This window comes from Rutidosis leptorrhynchoides, chromosome 9 (assembly GCF_046630445.1).
Source record: "Rutidosis leptorrhynchoides isolate AG116_Rl617_1_P2 chromosome 9, CSIRO_AGI_Rlap_v1, whole genome shotgun sequence".
Taxonomy (NCBI): domain Eukaryota; kingdom Viridiplantae; phylum Streptophyta; class Magnoliopsida; order Asterales; family Asteraceae; genus Rutidosis; species Rutidosis leptorrhynchoides.
In genome coordinates this window covers 269370151-269393422 of record NC_092341.1, presented here as the reverse complement: position 1 = coordinate 269393422, position 23272 = coordinate 269370151, and the positions used below count along the sequence as shown (strand labels likewise).

The 23272-nt window shown below is 34.2% G+C and overlaps 1 protein-coding gene across 2 annotated transcripts; it reads right to left on the bottom strand.

The window, feature by feature from the left end:
• Positions 1-13249: 13249 nt before the first annotated feature.
• LOC139866441 (probable disease resistance protein At5g66910) lies at positions 13250-17573 on the bottom strand. Of its 2 annotated transcripts, none has more exons than XM_071854676.1 (6): positions 17056-17129; positions 16180-16801; positions 15290-15696; positions 14816-15177; positions 14349-14560; positions 13250-14263 (listed from the first exon to the last, which is right to left on the bottom strand). In XM_071854676.1, exons 2-6 carry the CDS (start codon positions 16799-16801, stop codon positions 13425-13427), a joined length of 2442 nt encoding a protein of 813 aa, XP_071710777.1. In that variant the 5' UTR covers positions 17056-17129; the 3' UTR covers positions 13250-13424. The 2 variants fall into 2 exon arrangements, with proteins under 2 accessions (XP_071710777.1, XP_071710778.1); XM_071854677.1 differs by lacking the exon at positions 17056-17129 and adding an exon at positions 17482-17573 and having other exon boundaries at positions 13251-14263.
• Positions 17574-23272: the final 5699 nt, after the last annotated feature.

Genomic DNA, 23272 nt, shown 5'->3' with positions numbered 1-23272 from the left:
AGTACAAGATTCAAAACGCAAAGTACAAGATATTAAATTGTACGCGAGGACGTTCAAAAATCCGGAACCGGGACCAGAGTCAACTCTTAACGCTCGACGCAACGGACTAAAAATTACAAGTTAACTATGTATATAAATATAATATAATATATAATTAATTATATTAATTATATATATATTTTATTTATAAATAAAAAACCGTCGGCAGAGAAAAACTCCAAGGACTGAGCTGTAAAAGTAACCTCCGCGACTCGCGGAGTTTGAAGAGGTTTTCACCGCGAGTCGCGGAGCCCCAAAATTGAAAACTGCTTATAAAGCCAACCGAATTCTGATCAAAATTTCATATCTTTTTCTTCCTCATTCATACGTAAAATTTATATTTATATTTATAATTTATATTTTAATTTTAATTATAATTCTAATAATAAGGGTATGTTAGCAAATGTTGTAAGGGTGTAAGTCGAAATTCTGTCCGTGTAACGCTACGCTATTTTTAATCATTGTAAGTTATGTTCAACCTTTTTACATTAATGTCTCGTAGTTAAGTTATTATTATGCTTATTTAAAACGAAGTAATCATGATGTTGGGCTAATTACTAAAATTGGGTAATTGGGCTTTGTACCATAATTGGGGTTTGGACAAAAGAACGACACTTGTGGAAATTAGACTATGGGCTATTAATGGGCTTTATATTTGTTTAACTAAATGATAGTTTGTTAATGTTAATATAAAGATTTACAATTGGGCGTCCCTATAAATTACCATATACACTCAATCGGACACGATGGGCGGGGTATTTATATGTACGAATAATCGTTCATTTTGATGGAATACCACATGTAAACAAAGTCACAAAACCCATTTTGTATGTATATAAATTCGGCCATATATATATAGAACAAGCGGAAGCATTTTCAAGTTTGCATGTGTGTTTTAACCTTTTAAAATGTATTCCATTTCATAGATCTAGTCTTGTACAATATACTAAAATGTAAATAGAGCTAGTTTAGGGTTTATACCTTCTCCTAAATGGAGGTTGAAGCAAGATGAAGATGAAGATGAAGAATGGCAAGTTTCTAACTTGAAACCTCAAGACTTTGATACCCACAAACCTTGAATCAACACCCTTCTTCTTGGTTAGGATTTTGTACACTTATTAACTAGCAAAATGAACTTGAAGAACCCTCTTCTTCAACCCAAAATTTCGGCACCCAAGAGGAAGGAGAGAAAAAAATTGGCTAGTTATTTTGAAATGCAAGTATTAAGTGTGTATATTTGATCCACCAATGCATGTAATAAAAGGAAAGAGAGTTAGGTAAAAAGCAAGCATGGGGAACCCCATATGGAGTCCCCCAAAACCGTCCACCCTCATACTCCCTCTCTTTTTTTTTTTTTTTTTTGCATTCTTTTATATATAAATTGTCTTGCATCAATATTTGATACTTACACATTTTATATATATATAATTTTATAAACCTTTTATAAAATTAAAACACACATATATAAGTTTAATCATATAGATAATTAAACTCACTTATAATTATCCATATAATTATTTCTTGCATTTTATCTTTAGAAAACCAATTTCTAAAGTCTAAGTGTCAAGTATTTATTTTAAAGATCCACTCATTTAACATAAATACATAAAAGTGTTGACGGTTTGTTATTGGGTATGACCCGACTTGGATCATAACATATTGGCCACAATAATTAATTATGTCTCTCGGGCATATGAAATACCTTCAATCTCCCACTTGCACGAGAAACATAAGGAATTAATGCAAGTGATGGATACCACCTAACGACCGTCCATCACCCCCAATGTGTTATGACTTAGTGCCATTCAATAACATCATCCCTTTCGAGTTCCCATCTCGAATATGATTAGGTGAATCTTTCAATATATCCTTTCATCCTAGATGTCATGTTAGATCCAAGAGACATAGAATGATCACTCTCTTATAGATCTAACTTTATCTGGCCTTAGACATCTGACTCTCAACGAATAAGAGGGACAAATTCCATCTTGACTACATACGTCCTAGACACTACACTTCGTACCATACCTGAAGCCTCCCTTATGTACTACCATGTTTCAGAATAGCGAAGGAAAGAATCAAGGCACAATATTCGGTGAATGTCTGAACCCAATATGTGTCTCAGGTCAGAGGATATAATGATATTCTCCTTTACTCAAGATTACATGTGATCAACCACAAAGGCTCCATATAGTAAATCTTGAGAGCGGGTCTTCCAATATTTGTGTCCCACAAACATCTATGAACCTTGGTTGCAACCTTGCCCCACATTCACCATATGAATGTTAACCAATCCAAGTTCATAATAGTCTAGACCTCACACTTTGTTCCCACAAATGTGATCAACTACGAAATTTTAGAATAATAGTTTATTCATGGATAAAATATGCTAAATTGGAACATGACTCATAATTAAATTAATACCATAATTATATTAATGAGTTTGAACTAATTTGTTCCGATACAATACTTAAACTAGATCAATTCCAATCACTAGAATATCGAAGCCCTAATGCACAAACATGTCCCTCATGTTTTGGCCCATGTAAAAGCTTCGTGAGTGGATCCGCAACATTTTGATCTGTGTGAACTTTGTGAATACATATCTTTCCCTTTTCAACCTCATCCCTAATGTAGTTGAATCTCCGCTCAATGTGACGAGTCTTTTGATGAGCACGAGGTTCCTTGATTTGAGCAATCGCACCCTCGTTGTCACAAAAGATCTCAAGAGGGTCCTGAATGGAAGGGACCACTCCTAAGTCGTCGATGAATTTCTTCATCCATGCAGCTTCCTGAGCTGCCAATGAGGCAGCAATGTACTCCGACTCTGTAGTGGATAACGCAACAACTTCCTGTTTTGAGCTCTTCCAAGAGACCGCACCACCATTCAACATGAAGACATAACCGGATTGTGATCGAGAGTCATCTCGATCAGTTTGGAAACTCGCGTCCACGTAACCTTTTACAGCGAGTTCCTCCTCACCAGACCCATATATTAGAAACATATCCTTAGTCCTTCTAAGGTATTTCAATATACATTTAACCGCAGTCCAATGACTATTTCCTGGGTTATTCTGGTATCTACTTGTCAAGCTTAGAGCGCATGACACATCCGGTCTAGTACATATCATTGCATACATGATAGACCCAATAGCTGATGCGTATGGGACTTTCTTCATTCTCTCTTGCTCATCTTTTGTGGTAGGACACTGAGATGAACTGAGAATGGTTCCCTTTTGAATAGGTACCAAACCTTTCTTAGAGTTTTCCATCTTGAACCTTTTCAAGATTTTATCAATGTATGTACTTTGACTTAAACCTATCAATCTCTTAGATCTATTCCTATAGATCCCAATCCCCAATATGTATTGTGCTTCTCCAAGATCCTTAATGGAGAAGCAACTCTTTAGCCAAGTTTTGACTTCTTGCATTGTGGTTATATCATTCCCAAATAATAATATATCATCCACATATAGCACAAGGAACATTATAGAGCTCCCACTAGCCTTCTTGTACACACAAGCTTCATCACCATTTTTAATGAAGCCAAATTTCTTTGCCTCTTCATTAAAACGATGATTCCACATTCTAGATGCTTGTTTCAATCCGTAGATTGACTTCTTTAACTTGCATACCTTCTTAGGATTTTTCGGATCAACAAAACCTTCGGGCTGTACCATATAGACATCTTCCTCAAGATATCCATTTAGGAAAGCGGTTTTGACATCCATTTGCCATATTTCATAGTCATAGTGAGCAGCAATGGCAAATAATATCCTAATAGACTTTAGCATTGCCACTGACGAGAAAGTTTCATCATAATCAACCCCTTGAGTTTGAGTGAAACCTTTTGCTACAAGTCTAGCTTTGTATGTATCCAAGTTTCCATGTATGTCGGTTTTCTTCTTGAAAAGCCATTTGCAATCAACTAGCTTAGAGCTAGGAGGTTGCTCAACAAGTTCCCATACTTGGTTTTCATACATGGATTGCATCTCGGCGTTCATGGCTTCCTGCCATTTATCTTTATCAATCCTTGATAAAGCATCTTTGTAGTTTGTCGGTTCATCCAAATCAACCGTATAGCAACCATCCACGAGGAACCCATATCTCTCGGGAGGATTACTAATCCTACTAGATCTTCGAACGTCTTGTGTACCTTGATCATCCACTTGATCATTTTCAACATCCTCATGTTGAGTACTAGTGCCAACCAATTGTGTATCATCGGCTTGATCTTGTACCTCTACAAGATCTATCTTCCTTTCACCATCACCTTCCATAAGGAATTTGGTTTCAAGGAATTTTGCTTTTCGAGCAACAAATACTGTTTGCTCGGATGGATCATAGAAGTAATATCCCATGTCATCTTTGGGATATCCTATGAAGATACACTTTGTGGATCGAGCATGTAGCTTATTTGCTATATAACGCTTAGGATAAGCTTCACATCCCCATACTTTCAAGTATGAAAGAGAAGGAGGTTTTCCAAACCACATCTCATGAGGAGTTCGTTCCACTTTCTTGGTTGGTGCCATATTTAAAATACGTGCCGCGGAGCTTAGACAATAACCCCAAAATGATAGAGGTAACGAGCTTCTTGCCATCATAGATCGAACCATATCCATTAGGGTTCGGTTCCTCCTTTCGGAAACTCCATTAAGTTGGGGTGTTCCGGGTGGAGTAAGTTGTGAGATAATCCCACAACTCCTAAGATGATCTTGGAAGGCATCGCTTAGGTATTCACCTCCTCTATCGGTACGAAGTACCTTAATTGTCCTATTGAGTTGATTTTGTACTTCGTTTTGATATTCCTTGAATGCTTCAAACGTTTCGTCCTTATGTCTTAATAAGTAGACATATCCGAAACGACTAAAGTCATCAATGAAAGTTACAAAGTATCTTTCACCATTCCTAGTCATGGGTTTAAAGGGTCCACATACATCCGAATGTATTAATCCCAATAAATCCTTAGCCCTTTCATAAGTCCCTTTGAAAGGTGCTTTAGTCATCTTGCCTTGTAAACAAGATTCACATACATCAAACGAATCCATTTCATTTGATTTCAAAAGTCCATTCCTTTGAAGTGTGTGCATTCGGTTCTTGTTTATGTGACCAAGGCGACAATGCCATAAATAGGAATCACTCAAATCCCTTTTGAGTTTCTTGGTGCTTGTATGGTATATAGAGCTCGATGATGCGTCATCATGAACCAATTGATAAATTCCATTTGAAGGCGAAGCCTTGAAATAGAATACATTATCTTTAGAAACATGAATATCATCATCAATAAAATTAACAACGTAACCACATTGTTTTAAGCGAGAAATAGAAATAATGTTTCTACACAAATCCGGAGCATACAAAACATTTTCTAAAATAAGCTCCAATCCACTTGGAAGCTTCAAAACAAATTCTCCTTGAGCTTTAACATGCACCTTTGCACCATTGCCCATATAGAGACTTGATGTTCCCGCCTTATGATCACTTCTTTTGAACCCCTTCAAAGAATTGCAAATATGAGTTCCACATCCCGTGTCTAATACCCATGTATTAGAAGAAGTAATACTAAGCTCTATATATACCATATATATATTACCTGAGGTTTGCCCTGCATCCCTCTTGTCCTTCAACTCCTTAAGATAGACCGGACAGTTTCGTTTCCAATGACCCATTTCACCGCAACCGAAACATGGGTCTTCCTTGGGGTTTGCCTTCTCGGCTACCTTTTGCTTCTTAGCCTTGTTGATGGTTGGGGTAACCATCTTCCCCTTCCCTTTGCCTTGATGGGCGGGTCCTTTTCTCTTAGCCACCTTTGGCTTAGAGGTGTTACCTTTGGATCCACCTTGATCGATTGCTAACACGGGTAAAGCCCTTTTACCCATGCTAGTTTCCGCCGTTCTAAGCATACCGTGAAGCTCACCTATGCTCTTATCCATCCCATTCATATTGTAATTAATTACAAATTGATCAAACCTTTTTGATAGGGAGTTAAGGATAAGATCGGTGGCTAACTCATTGGATATGTTTAGGTTAAGTCGGTTAGCACGATCGATAAGGCTTTTCATCTTGAGTACATAAGATGAAACCGATTGGGTATCGTCCATACGACAAGCATGTAGCGCCCGAACCGTTTCGAAGCGCTCGACACGCGCTTGTTGGAGGAACATCTCCTTCAATTGCGTTATCATGTCGTATGCACTATGGTGCTCGAAATCCTTTTGGAGTTCGGGTATCATAGTCCCAAGCATTAAGCATGAGACTTGAAGGGAGTCGTGGCAATACTTATCGTAAGAGGCCATTGCCTCCACATCATTCTCATCCGGTTGATCGGGAATGGGGTCCTCAAGCACATACATTTTATCCTCTTGTTTGAGGACAATCCGAAGATTGCGGAACCAATCCATAAAGTTTGTATGGTTGAGTTTGTCTTTCTCTAAGAGAGACCTTAATGATAGGTTGTTCATGTTAAGTGGTGCGTTTTGCATGTTGTTGTTGTTATTAGCGGCCATCTACAAAATTCAACAAAGTCTTTTTAAGTATCGATTTTAAATTTAACAAACAATACCTTTTTAATTTGTTTTATTAAATATTAGAATCCAACGGTAAATCAAATTTCGGTTAGGTGACCTTTATCCCGTCATTTGATTTAGCTAGGTAGTCATAATGACAATTGCAATCCTTTTGCAACTTCTAAGTTATGGGATCATGCAATCCTTTTGCATGGCATATTAATCCCATCAACGCCTATTTGTTCCTCATGCTTCGGTGACCCTAAGTTCATGATTCCCAAATCAAGTCGTCCTACTTGTGTAAACATGTAGACTTAACATACAAGTGGTTAGGTGACCTTTATCCCACATGTATGCGAAGTGTACCTTATTCATATTAGTTCACTCATGACGGTTAGGTGACCTTTATCCCATCAAGAGATTCCTAATATGTCTAAGTGTTTCCACAAAAGGATGGCGTTTAACTTGTTTACCTTGTATTAGTTAAAGGGATTTTAAGTTTTCTACATTCTAGTTTTAGAAAACAAAAGGCTATACACCAACATGCATTTGGTGTGTAGTGTTTTATGAAAAACCTATTTTCATGTCCTTTTAGTAAACCAATTACTAGTTATAAACCATTTCATTTCCTTTTAAATAAACCATTTTATTTAAGTCTAATAACCAATTATTAGTGTCATTTTGTTATGTTTTATTATAATCGTTTATAATGTATTATGCAAGTGTTAACATGTGATAATCTTGTAGCAACCAAACATACAAACATACACAAACATGCATAACAAAGTGTTCACAATCAAGAGCCATTTTGGTGGACATTTGTTTAGCCAAAAAACAAATGTCACCTAAGAGGATTAACCAAAGTAAGAGATTTTTAAACAAAATCTCCCACTTAATCTTGTAATCTTCAAATGCTCCATCTTGTAATCTTCATCTTGAATCTTCATTTTCATTTTACAAAATTATATCCTAATACAATTTTTCTAGAAAATGAAATAACAACCTATTCTATTTTACAAACCAAATAGAATAAATTACATCAACAAATTACAAGATTACTTACAACTTATTACAAACCAAAATTACAAAATATTACAAACCATATGAATGAATATTACAACCATGAAAATAACCAAATCATCCAAACATTCAACCACACGGTCTAGGCTCGATTGTGAACAACAACATAACAAAAATCTTGGCCAAACTTGAAGTCCAAACCCACTTTTGGAACCCCAAAATTTCGGCCAACCCATCAAACCCACCAAAACTCAAGATTTTTCCATTCTACTTTCATGCATGTTAGTAGATTGTAAAATAAATGAGTTTTCTAGCCAAAAACAAGAAGCATATTAACAAGACTTTGGCTCTAGATACCATTGATGGAATACCACATGTAAACAAAGTCACAAAACCCATTTTGTATGTATATAAATTCGGCCATATATATATAGAACAAGCGGAAGCATTTTCAAGTTTGCATGTGTGTTTTAACCTTTTAAAATGTATTCCATTTCATAGATCTAGTCTTGTACAATATACTAAAATGTAAATAGAGCTAGTTTAGGGTTTATACCTTCTCCTAAATGGAGGTTGAAGCAAGATGAAGATGAAGATGAAGAATGGCAAGTTTCTAACTTGAAACCTCAAGACTTTGATACCCACAAACCTTGAATCAACACCCTTCTTCTTGGTTAGGATTTTGTACACTTATTAACTAGCAAAATGAACTTGAAGAACCCTCTTCTTCAACCCAAAATTTCGGCACCCAAGAGGAAGGAGAGAAAAAAATTGGCTAGTTATTTTGAAATGCAAGTATTAAGTGTGTATATTTGATCCACCAATGCATGTAATAAAAGGAAAGAGAGTTAGGTAAAAAGCAAGCATGGGGAACCCCATATGGAGTCCCCCAAAACCGTCTACCCTCATACTCCCTCTCTTTTTTTTTTTTTTTTTGCATTCTTTTATATATAAATTGTCTTGCATCAATATTTGATACTTACACATTTTATATATATATAATTTTATAAACCTTTTATAAAATTAAAACACACATATATAAGTTTAATCATATAGATAATTAAACTCACTTATAATTATCCATATAATTATTTCTTGCATTTTATCTTTAGAAAACCAATTTCTAAAGTCTAAGTGTCAAGTATTTATTTTAAAGATCCACTCATTTAACATAAATACATAAAAGTGTTGACGGTTTGTTATTGGGTATGACCCGACTTGGATCATAACATATTGGCCACAATAATTAATTATGTCTCTCGGGCATATGAAATACCTTCACATTTAACCGGACACGGGAATGGATTAATAGCCACTAGAATAATTAAAACAGGGGTGAAATTACATTCAAGGGTAATTGGTGTAATTGTTAACAAAGTAGTAAAACCTTGGTTTACACGCAGTCGATAACCTGGTGTATTCATTAAACAAAGTTTTAAAACCTTGTTACAATTCGAATCCCCAATTAGTTGGAATATTTAACTTCGGGTATAAGAATAATTTGATGATGACACTCGCACTTTATATTTATGACTGATGGACTGTTATGGACAAAAACCAGACGGACATATTAAATAATCCAGGACAAAGGACAATTAACCCATGGGCATAAAACTAAAATCAACACGTCAAACATCATGATTACGGAAGTTTAAATAAGCATAATTCTTTTATTTCATATTTAATTTCCTTTATTTTATATTTAATTGCACTTCTAATTATCGCACTTTTATTTATTGTTGTTTAATCGCACTTTTAATTATCGTACTTTTTAATTATCGCAAGTTTATCGCACTTTTATTATTCGCAATTTCATTATCGTTATTTACTTTAAGTTTTAATTTAAGTCTTTTATTTATTTAATATTTTACATTAGGTTTTAACTGCGACTAAAGTTTTAAAATCGACAAACCGGTCATTAAACGGTAAAAACCCCCCTTTATAATAATAATATTACTTATATATATGTTTGTATTTTTATAAAAGTAAACTAATATAGCGTTGAGCTTTGTTTAAAGATTTCCCTGTGGAACGAACCGGACTTACTAAAAACTACACTACTGTACGATTAGGTACACTGCCTATAAGTGTTGTAGCAAGGTTTAAGTATATCCATTCTATAAATAAATAAATATCTTGTGTAAAATTGTATCGTATTTAATAGTGTTTTCTGCTAAAATTAATAACTATTTTATATACACCTCGCATAACATCACTCTGCTCTGCACATGCCTTGGAAAAGTTCTCAAACAACGCCAGTAGATGATGTCAGCTTCACTTCCTGTATCTGTGTAGATACAATTGACAAACTTATTTGCTATCTCTGCTGAAATGATCACTGGTTGGACGGACAACGCCCAATTCTGAATTGGCTGAAAGATAATTGGGGCATATCTCCAGCTGTCTAAATTGCTGTTTGATGATTCACCTTCTTCATAATGACCATCATTAATATAAACCATCCTGATTACAACTTCTGGAGTTGTCTCACGCTCTGTGATCCGTTCTCCGTACTGCGGTTGGTTCCGATTATCTCTTCCGTCATGCTGCTCTCTTCTGTTCTCTCCACGGTGTCCTCTGCTACCATCATTCCTTTGCCACACAAATTTCCTGCGAGGATCATTCCTCCTGTACTGTTTGCCAGGCAACAAATGATTCAGTTCTCCTGCCTTGATTTTCGCTATAATTTCTCTCATCAAAGATTTACAATTGTCCGTATCATGGCCCCAAGCCTCATGGAAATCACACCACAACTCACTCTTTGGACCCTCCCTCTCTTCCATAGGTGCTGGAGCATTGAAAGTGGTCCGAATTGGTTCAGTGAAAAGGATCTCTTTCAGCGTTTTAGTAAGCGCCATTATCAACGGGTGCCTTTCGATTGGCTTTCTGTTGTGGTGGAAATCATTAGGGTGATTGTTTCCTCTCCATCCTCCATTTAAATTATCATTCCTTCTCTGATTTCTGTCAAAATACCGTCCTCCGTTGTGCGGCTTGCTACTGCCGCCAGTTTCAAACTTGTTTAACCCACGCTCACCAGCTCGAACATGCCTCTGTGCTACCTCCAACGCCTGATGCAATGTTTTTGGCAAGTCATACCGTAACGCATGAACAAGTGCACTAAACCGTCGCTGGTCCAGACAAAAAATGAAGCCAGATACAAGCTGTGATTCTGGACAATCAGGGATCTTCTGTGCTTCAAGTGTATAACGTTTCATAAAATTTCTCAAAGATTCATTATGATGCATTGTGATCTCGTGTGCATCAAGATGAGTCAGAGTACAGCTCCGAAGATTTTGGTATTGCATCACAAATTTTGCTCTCAAATCGAGAAAACTGGTAATACTCCTTGGCGGCAAACTAGCAAACCATTCACGTGCTATTTTCTGCAGTACCATAGGAAACATATGGCACGCAGTTTCATCTTCCCAATGCTGCAACCTCATAACGCCTTCAAACATTGTCAAAAAGTCTTCCGGATCCGTTGTGTCATCATAAACTCCAATTGTTGGTATAGCAAGATTTCTGGGCAATGGATAATTTGCAATTCGATCAATGAAACACTGTGTAGATTCTGCCATGGCTGGTGGCTTGGTGGCTTGTTCTCCAGTAATGAGGGCAAAGAAATTGTCCACAGCCACAGCACGGACGGCGGGCTGCGCTAAGCGTTGCTTGTATTTTGCCGGAGCTGTCTGCTTAAGAATATCATTTAAAAGCAACACTGCCTGCTTCTCTGACATGAACTCATCTTTGTCAATTTCATCATCAGAGTCATTATTATCACAGCTCAAGTCGTTATCATCCCCAGAGTCATCAATAAGACTGCCAAGCTTGTCAAGTAGCCTGGATAACTTGTACTTTGATATAGATTGCCTTTTCATTATCTGCTTGTCTTTGCCATCCGCCATCCGCCGAAAAGGTATAAATGACGGACATCGCCGTGGTTGCATCAATGGTCGTCGCTCTGGATTAGTAACAAAATTTGGAAGTCTTTCTGCACTTTTAGCTGTCGCTTCTTCGATTACTGGCCTTTTCTCCGAATTAGTTGCCAAATGTTTAAGCCTTTCTGTAGTTTCAGCAACTGTTTCTTCAATCGTACCATCTAGTGGTGAAATAGGTACATCTTCAACAGTGACCATGTCGTCAGTTGATGGATTGTTGACTGCTTCAAGTACAAATGGAGCTTCAGCTGCTTTCGTTCCTTTTCCGTTTCGTGTGTTCTTTGCATTAGTAGATGGCGCCATTGTTAACACATATTTCCTTATGAGGTAAGGCTTAGTATGTCAACAAGAGACTAGAAGTGATCTAGCTTTTAGGAGGGCGGAGTGTTGCCGATTGATTTTTACCCTCGGGAAATAATCCCTGCAGACCCGGTTCACAAGTGTAGAAACTTGTGGGGTGGCTTAATCAATCTGTCGTCCGTAGAGCGTAAGAGTGCTAGCCGGATGACTTCTAGTGAGAGAAATTAGAGAGAGAAAGAGAAGTGAAGTCTCAGCTCTCAAAGTTGTCAGAATATCTGAACCTGTGTAAAATGACGACCCAAGGGGTCTATTTATAGTGCCAGATCTACCAGATTTGTTTAGGGACACGTGTCAAATGATGATACGTTCTGTTACATGTGCTCCGAAATTTATGCTAAATGCGGCGCTCTCCGGCCAGGGCTTATGCGCTAGGCGGCCTTCAGGGCTTACGCATGACGGAGCAGCCTGTACAGCGGAGAACGCTGGACGGATAACTCTACCGAACTGTTGTTTCCAGCCTTCTTGATGCTACTTTTATGCAACCATTATGCCTTTTATGTGTGTATACGATAGGATACACCATTAAATATATATATATATATATATATATATATATATATATATATATATATATATATATATATATAATATAATATAATAAAAAGCTATAATAAATTGTGCGGCAACACACGTAACCCAAGTTAGAATTGTCAATACTATTTGTCTATCTTTTGAAAAGTAAAAGACAAATTTTGCAAATATAAGTATATTTCGTGCACATCACCCTTTCATTTACCCATTTTTACGTGCAAATAACACTTCAGTTTCCTATACTTAGATATATTTGAACATCCGTCTCAATTTAATAGTTTTCAGACAAAAAACACGCAGTTTAAGAAATGTCATCCTCCATGTCCGTATTCCGTATATATTCATATGATCACTTCCACCATGCATTTCTTCGTTATTCGCTCAAACACACAAATTTTGAATATATCTTGCAATATATTCATTTTCATTGTTCTTTATCAAGTACCATATAACTTCCATGAGACACATTGGTACGTTAATCCGACGTACTTATATGAAAAGGCTAATATGTCTTCTGATAGTGAGATTAGTATCAATTTGTGTCTACTTATATAGTTTTATTAGTGTATCAACATCTCATTGTAATAATACATGCGTATATGCGACCTATGTAATAGGCTAATTAATTAAAACTGTATAAAATATATCACATTTAAAATGACAATTAACACGAAACATTAATTTTGAACATCATTCGATCAATTTCCTGAAGCAGAAAAGTTGAACATGTTTGGGAGTTGATATTGATATACAAGTATACAACACAATAGAGACAAAACTCAATTGGATATAAGCAGATGGCTTACTGGGTTACATTTTTATCTGGTTATTTTTAAGTCAAACACACAATTTTATTGATATATACGAACAACACATTACAACTTAAATATATACATTACATATAAATATAATATAAATATAAATGAATACATATAACGTATCAACATTAAGCTACAGAGTAATAAATATAAACAGATAAATATAATAGGTTGGAATTACATACTTACAATATCTTCAATAGCATATACTATCCGACTATTTTCATGAAGCTAGCGAATCGATCATCTTCAACAATGTTTATCTTCAAATCACACATATCATCACTTTCAACATTATTCCATAAATACGACGTCTCTTCATCACATATCACATCTTCTAACAACACCAAATTCGTAACAGAATCCGGTAAATCTTCTAACCCACGACAACCACTCATCTTTAACACTCTCAACCCGTTTAACTCACCAATCTCATCAGGCAACGCACTAATACTCAAACAATCGGATATATCAAGAAAGCTCAAATTTTTAAGGTACCCAATCGACTTAGGTAACTTGACCAATCTTGTACAAGAATGCAACCTTAATATTTCCAAATTTGACAAACTACCCAAACCTTTTGGTAGAGCATTTAGCTCATGACAATTAGTGACACTGAGTTTGTTAAGACGAACAAGACTACATAATTCTTCGGGTATTTGTTTCAAGTCATAACAACGGTCGATTTCGAGTTCCATAAGATTCGGTAACATAGGAAGAGACGTTGTACTAATACTCTCGAAAGCGTCACCGATTTCACACATGATGAATGAAAGTTTCTTCAAGTTTTTCAACGCGAAGATCGAGTGAATTAGTGAAAGTGAGACGTGTTCAAGTCTCAATCGTTTTAAGTTAACTGCAGAACTTATTGATGCGAATTCGTGCAATTTGGATGGATAAGGTCCGTAGCCTGTGATGTTTAGTACTTTTAAAAAATTCATTTTCTTGATGAAGTGTGGCAGCGTGTATATTTGACTTTGTACGTTTAATACCAACGCTTGAACGTTTGGTGCATTTAAATCATACCAGTTACATGAGAATGCTTCATCTGCAGAAACAAAAGTTTACATACAGTTACTAAAACAATTTTAATAAATGTTTTTGATTCATGATTTAGTTAAAGAAAAAGAAACCTGTAGTAATCGATAAAAGGCGAGCAACAATTGGTTGTTGCAATTGTTGAATCCACCATGCGGGTACATTGTTTCCATTTATTTCGATAAGCATTCGGTTTCTTTGATCTATGGGGTCTTGACTACTCATATGGATGGCTAATTCTCTTAGTAAATCGTGTTGTGTGACGCAATGCTCGCTACAGTAACCTTCTAGTTCACTCGCATCTTTCCTGAAATAAATAAAATAAAAAATCAGTTGACCAAATAAATAACAAATGAATTTTATAACAAAGCGATTTTTCTAACGACAACCCTAAGAGCTGACGTTATATTAATATATTGTACAGAACAGTTAATGTTGACTTTGTAATAGCGGTTATTAAAAAGTACAAGTCTTTTTGTACCTTAACAATAGCGCTAAGAGCTATCGTTAGAAATAATCTTAAATATAATATTTATATTAATCATATTAATAGAAATTTTACCTTGCAAGTACAAGATTGAGAAGATTTCTTGAGGAAAGTTCGAGAAGGTATTCACTTGTATACATTCCTTCATCGTCTAAATTGTAAAGCTCGATCCAAATATCCATAAGAGCAGAAGCTGCAATCTTTTCATCTTCAGGAAACGAACCCAAATCAAGAAAACAGTTTCGGGCTATCGAAAAATCTCCAAGTTCATCAACACTCGATCGAAGACTGAGCAATAAACGGCTGTTTGAATCAAAGATAGATTGACCTTCAGACCATTTCTTTAAAGTTGACCTCCATTTGACAACACCTTGACCACACAACGATGCACCAATGACAGTCAGGGCTAACGGAAATCCTTTGCAACATTTCACCATCTAAATAAAAAACCACAAAATTTAATAAATTTGGCACATATAGACATATAAAAAATTGTTAAAATGAGAAAAAAAAAAAAAAAAAAAAAAATTCAAAAATTCAAAAATCAACCTTGTTCACAAGATCATTTGGCACATTAACATGATTCCCATTGTAGGGAAACGCGGAATCACAAAAAAGAGTTCTTGCATCTTCATCATTCAACAATCCCAATTCGTACGTGGACCCAAATCGTGAAAACAAAAACCTTGATGTGACTAAAATTTTGTATCCTGGTATCGGAAACTTAAGGTCCTGAATAATAGATTCAGATTCAGACCACACGTCATCCAAAACCAGTAATATATTCTTTGATCCCATTTTCCTCATCATGTTCTCTAGCTGGTTCTTCGCCTCTTCATCCGTTTGAAACTCACAATGCTTTACATTAAGATAATGTGCCAATAGTTTTTGGACGATAGTTTTAAGAGATGTCGTTCTAGAAACAGTAACATAGAATATATTTTCCCCGAATGTACCTGTAAATTTACACGCATACATTAGTCAGACAAAGGTATACATTAGGCTGTGTTTGATAAAATAAAATGATTTGAGTGCTGAATTGTTCATAATCTGAATCATTCAAAGGTTCTGAACGACAAATAAGCTGTTTGATAATCATTTTGAATGGACAATACGAATGAGGTAAAATTACCTTATTAACTTTCTAAAAGAATAAAAAATTCAATATAGTTGAATATATGTGACAATATAGTTGAATAAGCTGTTTAATAGATATGTTCATGATATAATTTAAGGAGAATATTAGAGAAAATCTCGAGTGTTTAATGCTTAAAAGAGTGTTTCAACTCTAAGTGGTAAATGGTTCAACGCTGAACCATTCAGCGTCATATATCATTTTAGAGAAAAAAAAAACAAACGCGTCCGTTGAATTTAGCGTTGAACCATTTAATTAACACATCAAATGAAGGTAACTAATAAGTACAAAATTTTATATATACCTTTGATTTCATCATCATGACAAAGCATTTTCGCCAATGTAGTTTTCCCACAACCTCCAGGAGCTGAAACAGTTACTACCTGATTATCATCTTTAAGCAAAACGCGTTTAACTTCTTGAAGATGAAGATCCAAACCAATGACAAAATCCGGGAGCCCGGGAACACTACAAACACTGGTAAACCCACCCGCCCGTTTATTAACTAACGAAAGCACTCGATCCATTTTTTCATTTAACGCGTAAATCTCAATTAAGCTCCTCATACTAGTGCTCATTTCATCTCGCAATTCGACTTGAAAGAATCGAACCAGCTCATTGTCCAAACGAATTAACCGATTCGCGTGAACAAACTTCTTGTACACATTCCAACATTTGATCTTCGAACATTTTAGAACAACTTGTTTTCCGTACTCAACGTAAAATACGAACATTTTTGTTTCGGTTTCGGGATGGTTCAACAGTAGGCTTAACCTCCCACTTGAACGAAAAACGGGCTCGATTTTTCTAATGGTCTTATCGAGACGAATAAGTATAGTTCGAAACCTGGTAGATTGTTTTATTTGTGAAATAATTGCTTGAGATAACTCAACCATTGTCGTTTCTAAGGCATTGTTTAAAACCATCTGTAATAAAAATCACAATTATAAAGTAATTAAGCTATGATACGACAATGAGCACCGTAAATTCAAAACCCTAAAAATAAAAGGTCAAATTCAAAAAAGATGATGTAAAAACAACAATAACTTATGATGTCAGGTGTACGTATAACTGAATCAATGGGATAGCATATAATTTATATATATATATATGAACAATTGATCACATAAATATCGTCTTCATCATCATCATCATAACGGAGAAGGGAACGTGAAAATACCTGGAGACATCGAATCAATTGATTAACTAAAATTAAAATTAAAATAGAATTAATTATGTGTGAAATAAGCGTGTTAGATTGTCAGTATAGATAAACGCTTCTTTGGGATGGTTCCTTGTACGTATTTGGGGGCGTGTATTACAGTTTGAGGGATTTTGACTTTGACCATTGCTTGATCATATAATCCCTTATACATTCTCTGTTTTGTATTAGCACCATAAAGTTTTGAAGTTTTGTCATATAACCCCTTGTACTTATAGAGGTTTTGTCACAAAACACTTTTGTTTGTTTTTGTAGCATTTAAGCTGTGGTAAACTCATCTTTAGGTTTTCGGTAGCTTTTTAGCTGTTGCAACTAATTGAATAACAAATTAGTTATGCAATTAACTCATCATTAAACTTAAACATATGTTAAAATTTAAAGTACCTTTTTCTGTAGTCTTGTGGTATTAAACAACTACTACTTGAATTGCAAAATGTGAGAGGAACCAATTAGGTATCGATACGTATGGACACTGGCAAATATGCTAGCTGAACTAAATGATATTGAAGAAGATATGAGCATTTGTGATACGAAATGAGACGGGTATATATAGATAAACGACTTGGTTTTACACTGTAGTTTCCATATTATTATTTTATTATTTTAATTATATTATTAGTCTCTTGGTCTTAAAAATAAGTGTCTATATATCCATTTAGGTTGTCTCTAAATAGGTATCTACTTCAACTAATAGATCATTAATTTTACACTTTTACCTTTACTTATATTTATGTTAAAAATTTATGTCTAAAGTAAATGACAAAATTGATATTATAGTACCCTATTGTGTAACTTAATTTCCTATCCAATATAAAGAGATTCTATTTTTGATTTTATTTGCATGTACTCTTTTAATCGGATAAAAAGTAACCGGACTGATTGGATGATAAACCTTGCAATCGTTATTTCTCCCTAGCTTCTTTTGTCAGTTCTATAAAATTTAGATGTTAAAGAAAAAGTTTCTATGTGTTTTCAAATGATATGTCTAGTTGGCTAGGTTTTTTTTTTTTTTTTTTTTTTTTTTTTTTTTTTTTTTATATATATATATATGTAGAATAGTTTTGTCTGGTAGTTCTTCATTAGTCAAACAAGTCCTTAGTTTGTTTGATATGCATGGTTAAGAACTTTAACTCTTTCACAAAAGATGTCATGTTAATTATATCGCGCCAACGTTAGCTGTACGTCTTGTGGTGAATTAAGAAAGTTATTATAAAACCCATCTTCAATTCTAGGCTCAGTAAATGCTTGTCAATGTTGAATTATATATAATGCGATTCTTCTAATTATAAACTTCTAAGGTGTTCAAATTTTTGACACCCATTATTGACTGTTTAATTTTCAATTGTAGATTTTTACACCACTTCACATTGGGAATGAATTGCATTGAATATTTATATAATGAAATAGTTTCCATCTCTTCTCATGCATGGTTGATTAATTGGTTTGACCGAGTCTCATCATGTAAAAAAAAAAAAACATGTAAAGTCATTTGTAGTTGAACTATGCAATTGTTACTTGTCAACTTTCCATTGGAATTTGAATAGTTATGGCAACAAAGTTTATTTGAGCAACAAAGTTTTGGTTCGTGTACGTGGGATGCACGCTTGTGAAACACAAACTAGAATAAATCGTACAGATGTCCATAAACTTAACATTTACGTGAAACATTTAATAAGATATGACATAATCACGTTGCGTAATTTATACTTTTAAGAATTGCAGTTTCATGCATAATTTCATACCTAAATATATATATTAGGAAACAGCTAGTCAACAGGCACCCTTGTTTCACAACCACTGATTTTGTACTATGAACATGTAATTTTCGTGTTCTTAACGTCGTAATTTAGTCACAATTTCCATATGATGTTACTCGACAGAATCTTAATCTATCGCTATTGTCGAAGTAATTACTTAATTTCTTAGTCTTGTACAGATTAGTTGAACCACACAACAACTAGCGTGAATATACTCCTTATCGATCTACACGTATAAAGGAACGAGTCTCCCTAACAAGTCTGTTTGTTATTAAAACGAACTTACTACATACCTTACAATACATGCCATAAACTTATAGATACCTAAAGTAACATTGGACTGTATACACTTTATTTTAAAATTGTATGCATGTCAATCGCCAATATAATATTATTTTGAAACGTAGAGAATGCGTACTACAAGCCAATATGAACCGGTCAATATGTCTTCCAGATAGGTAATAAGATATATGATGATCCAGATTTGCAAGGACAAACTAAATTTCTTTAGTTGGAAATGATAATATGTAATGACTAACTAGTATGTAAGTCGTCTTGAACTTTGGCTTCATTTTTATTTTATTGAAAAACCAAAAGTTTCATCAAATATATTTTTTAAGTACGTCTTCATAGACTTTGGATGAACAGAATTGTGCATACTTTTACGTCAAATAATAGTATACGTAGTATTTTTTATGATGAATTTTGCGGAATTTGTGAAACAGTCATAAGAGATAACGATGAAGCTACTTAAATCAGAACATTGTCATTCACAGTCGGTGTACTTATTACAAAAAGTTATATAATGCATAATAAATACGGTCTCAAACATCGAAAACTCCAATCTCATTGCACTCCTGATAAATTCTATTACCCTGAGAATCTTGGCTTGATAAATAAGAGAAGATGCATGTTTTCTATCTAATCTCCAAGTTCAAAGTTTGTGTATTTTGTGAAAATATATACGGAGTAACAGCTTTGGGTAATTTTTAAGAATTTGTATCTGTTAGTTCCAGGATTAAACTTACATCTAACATATATAGTTAACTCTAAACACTTGCATATATAGTATACTCTAAACACATGCGTTGTAGCGTTCACCGGTCCACATGGAGACTAACTGCTCTCACGTCCTTGGTACTATCTTTTTATCTTTACAACAAAAACATCATGTATATAACTTGAAAAAGATTTTAAACCTACGAATAAGTATTTCCTATTACAAGATCTAGTTGTATCAAATATATATTAAAATTAAATTGATCGACAAAGTCAAAAACTCAAACAAACAACCATAGTATCTATACTCATCTTTAGCCTTTAGAGATTCGAAAAATATAAGAAATTCCCACGTAAAATTGTTGAAAAAGCCATTAATGGAATTGGTAATCACACTTTATATAGCACTCTCCAAAAGTATTACTATTAAATCTTATGTAAATTAACAGAAATTATACCCGTCACATCAGCACAAACCCTTTAACATTCATTTCACATTCCTTTCACTAAACCACTATCATACACTTCATCTCAAACTTTAACCTATTTTAAATTATTATTTAAATACAATAAATAAATAAATATAATTAATATTTTACTAAATATTTAAGATGTTACATAAAAATAAATTTAATAATACTCAGATTGTACTTTTTATCATTAAAATAAAATAAATGAAAAAATAATATGTGTAACTTCATCTTCTCAAATACCCAAATTTTCAAATACCCCAATTTCCATTCCTAAATACTCTGTAAATTTATCTTCCCAAATACCCACCCACAACCCTACAATTACCAGTATCAATGATCACTTCTCAATTTTATCAATTATCAATTACCGCTACAAAAGAAGAAAAAAAAACATGAATTTAACGATGGACCCCACAATCAACCCGTGGCACTACCGGCGACTTCAATGGCGGATTGCTGGTGATGATAGTGAGTGGATGGCGGCCGTTAACGATGCTAGGTGGCGGACCATTGCATATGGCCTTATATAAATTATAAGTTGTGAATTTTCATTATCTAGCTTGGTCTGTGGGTCCCAATGGCACTGAAATATATTGATTTACTAATTAACTATGTAATTTTCTTCAAATATCTTCTCTTACTAAAATGATCATAAATCATAAATCCACATTTTGCCTTACGACACTACACGCAATAAATATCGTCTTCATCATCATAACGGAGAAGGGAACGTGAAAATACCTGGAGACATCGAATCAATTGATTAACTAAAATTAAAATTAAAATAGAATTAATTATGTGTGAAATAAGCGTGTTAGATTGTCAGTATAGATAAACGCTTCTTTGGGATGGTTCCTTGTACGTATTTGGGGGCGTGTATTACAGTTTGAGGGATTTTGACTTTGACCATTGCTTGATCATATAATCCCTTATACATTCTCTGTTTTGTATTAGCACCATAAAGTTTTGAAGTTTTGTCATATAACCCCTTGTACTTATAGAGGTTTTGTCACAAAACACTTTTGTTTGTTTTTGTAGCATTTAAGCTGTGATAAACTCATCTTTAGGTTTTCGGTAGCTTTTTAGCTGTTGCAACTAATTGATTAACAAATTAGTTATGCAATTAACTCATCATTAAACTTAAACATATGTTAAAATTTAAAGTACCTTTTTCTGTAGTCTTGTGGTATTAAACAACTACTACTTGAATTGCAAAATGTGAGAGGAACCAATTAGGTATCGATACGTATGGACACTGGCAAATATGCTAGCTGAACTAAATGATATTGAAGAAGATATGAGCATTTGTGATACGAAATGAGACGGGTATATATAGATAAACGACTTGGTTTTACACTGTAGTTTCCATATTATTATTTTATTATTTTAATTATTAGTCTCTTGGTCTTAAAAATAAGTGTCTATATATCCATTTAGGTTGTCTCTAAATAGGTATCTACTTCAACTAATAGATCATTAATTTTACACTTTTACCTTTACTTATATTTATGTTAAAAATTTATGTCTAAAGTAAATGACAAAATTGATATTATAGTACCCTATTGTGTAACTTAATTTCCTATCCAATATAAAGAGATTCTATTTTTGATTTTATTTGCATGTACTCTTTTAATCGGATAAAAAGTAACCGGACTGATTGGATGATAAACCTTGCAATCGTTATTTCTCCCTAGCTTCTTTTGTCAGTTCTATAAAATTTAGATGTTAAAGAAAAAGTTTCTATGTGTTTTCAAATGATATGTCTAGTTGGCTAGGCTTTTTAATTTTTTATTTTTTTATATATGTAGAATAGTTTTGTCTGGTAGTTCTTCATTAGTCAAACAAGTCCTTAGTTTGTTTGATATGCATGGTTAAGAACTTTAACTCTTTCACAAAAGATGTCATGTTAATTATATCGCGCCAACGTTAGCTGTACGTCTTGTGGTGAATTAAGAAAGTTATTATAAAACCCATCTTCAATTCTAGGCTCAGTAAATGCTTGAATTATATATAATGCGATTCTTCTAATTATAAACTTCTAAGGTGTTCAAATTTTTGACCCCCATTATTGACTGTTTAATTTCCAATTGTAGATTTTTACACCACTTCACATTTAGGAATGAATTGCATTGAATATTTATACAACGAAATAGTTTCCATCTCTTCTTATGCATGCATGGTTAATTAATCGGTTTGACCGAGCTAAGTCTCATCATGTAAAGTCATTTGTAGCTAGTTTAGTTGAACGTACTATGCAATTGATACTTGTCAACTTTCCATTGGAATTTGAATAGTTATGGCAACAAAGTTTATTTTAGCAACAAAGTTTTGGTTTCGTGTACGTGGGATGCACGCTTGTGAAACACAAAGTAGAATAAATCATATACAGATGTCCATAAACTTAATTAACATTGTTTTCATCAATGATTACGTGAAACATTTAATAAGATATGACATAATCATTTTGCGTAAGTTATACTTTTAAGAATCGCAATTTCAGGCATAATTTCATACCCACATATATATATTAGCTAGGAAACAGCCAACAGGCACCCTTGTTTCACAACCACTGATTTTGTACTATGAACATGCAATTTTCGTGTTCTTAACGTCGTAATTTAGTCACAATTTCCATATGATGTTACTCGACAGAATCTTAATTTATCGGTATTGTCGAAGTAATTACTTAATTTCTTAGTCTTGTACAGATTAGTTGAACCACACAACAACTAGCGCGAATACACTCCTTATCGATCCACACGCATAAAGAACGAGTCTCCCTAACAAGTCTGTTTGTTATTAAGACGAACTTACTTCATAACTTACAATAAAATATTAGTTTGAAACGTAGAGAATCACCAATAAAATATTATTTTGAAACGTAGAGAATACGTACTACAAGCCAATATGAACCGGTCAATATGTCTTCCAGATAAGTAATAAGAT

Bases quoted from the DNA above. Each gene is read 5' to 3' on its own strand.
- LOC139866441 (XM_071854677.1), bottom strand. From the start codon at position 16,801: ATGGTTTTAAACAATGCCTTAGAAACGACAATGGTTGAGTTATCTCAA. The intron at 15,697-16,179 runs GTATATATAAAA...GTAAATTTACAG, and splicing joins TCATGATGATGAAATCAAAG to GTACATTCGGGGAAAATATA. The intron at 14,561-14,815 runs GTAAAATTTCTA...TATTTATTTCAG, and splicing joins CTCAATCTTGTACTTGCAAG to GAAAGATGCGAGTGAACTAG.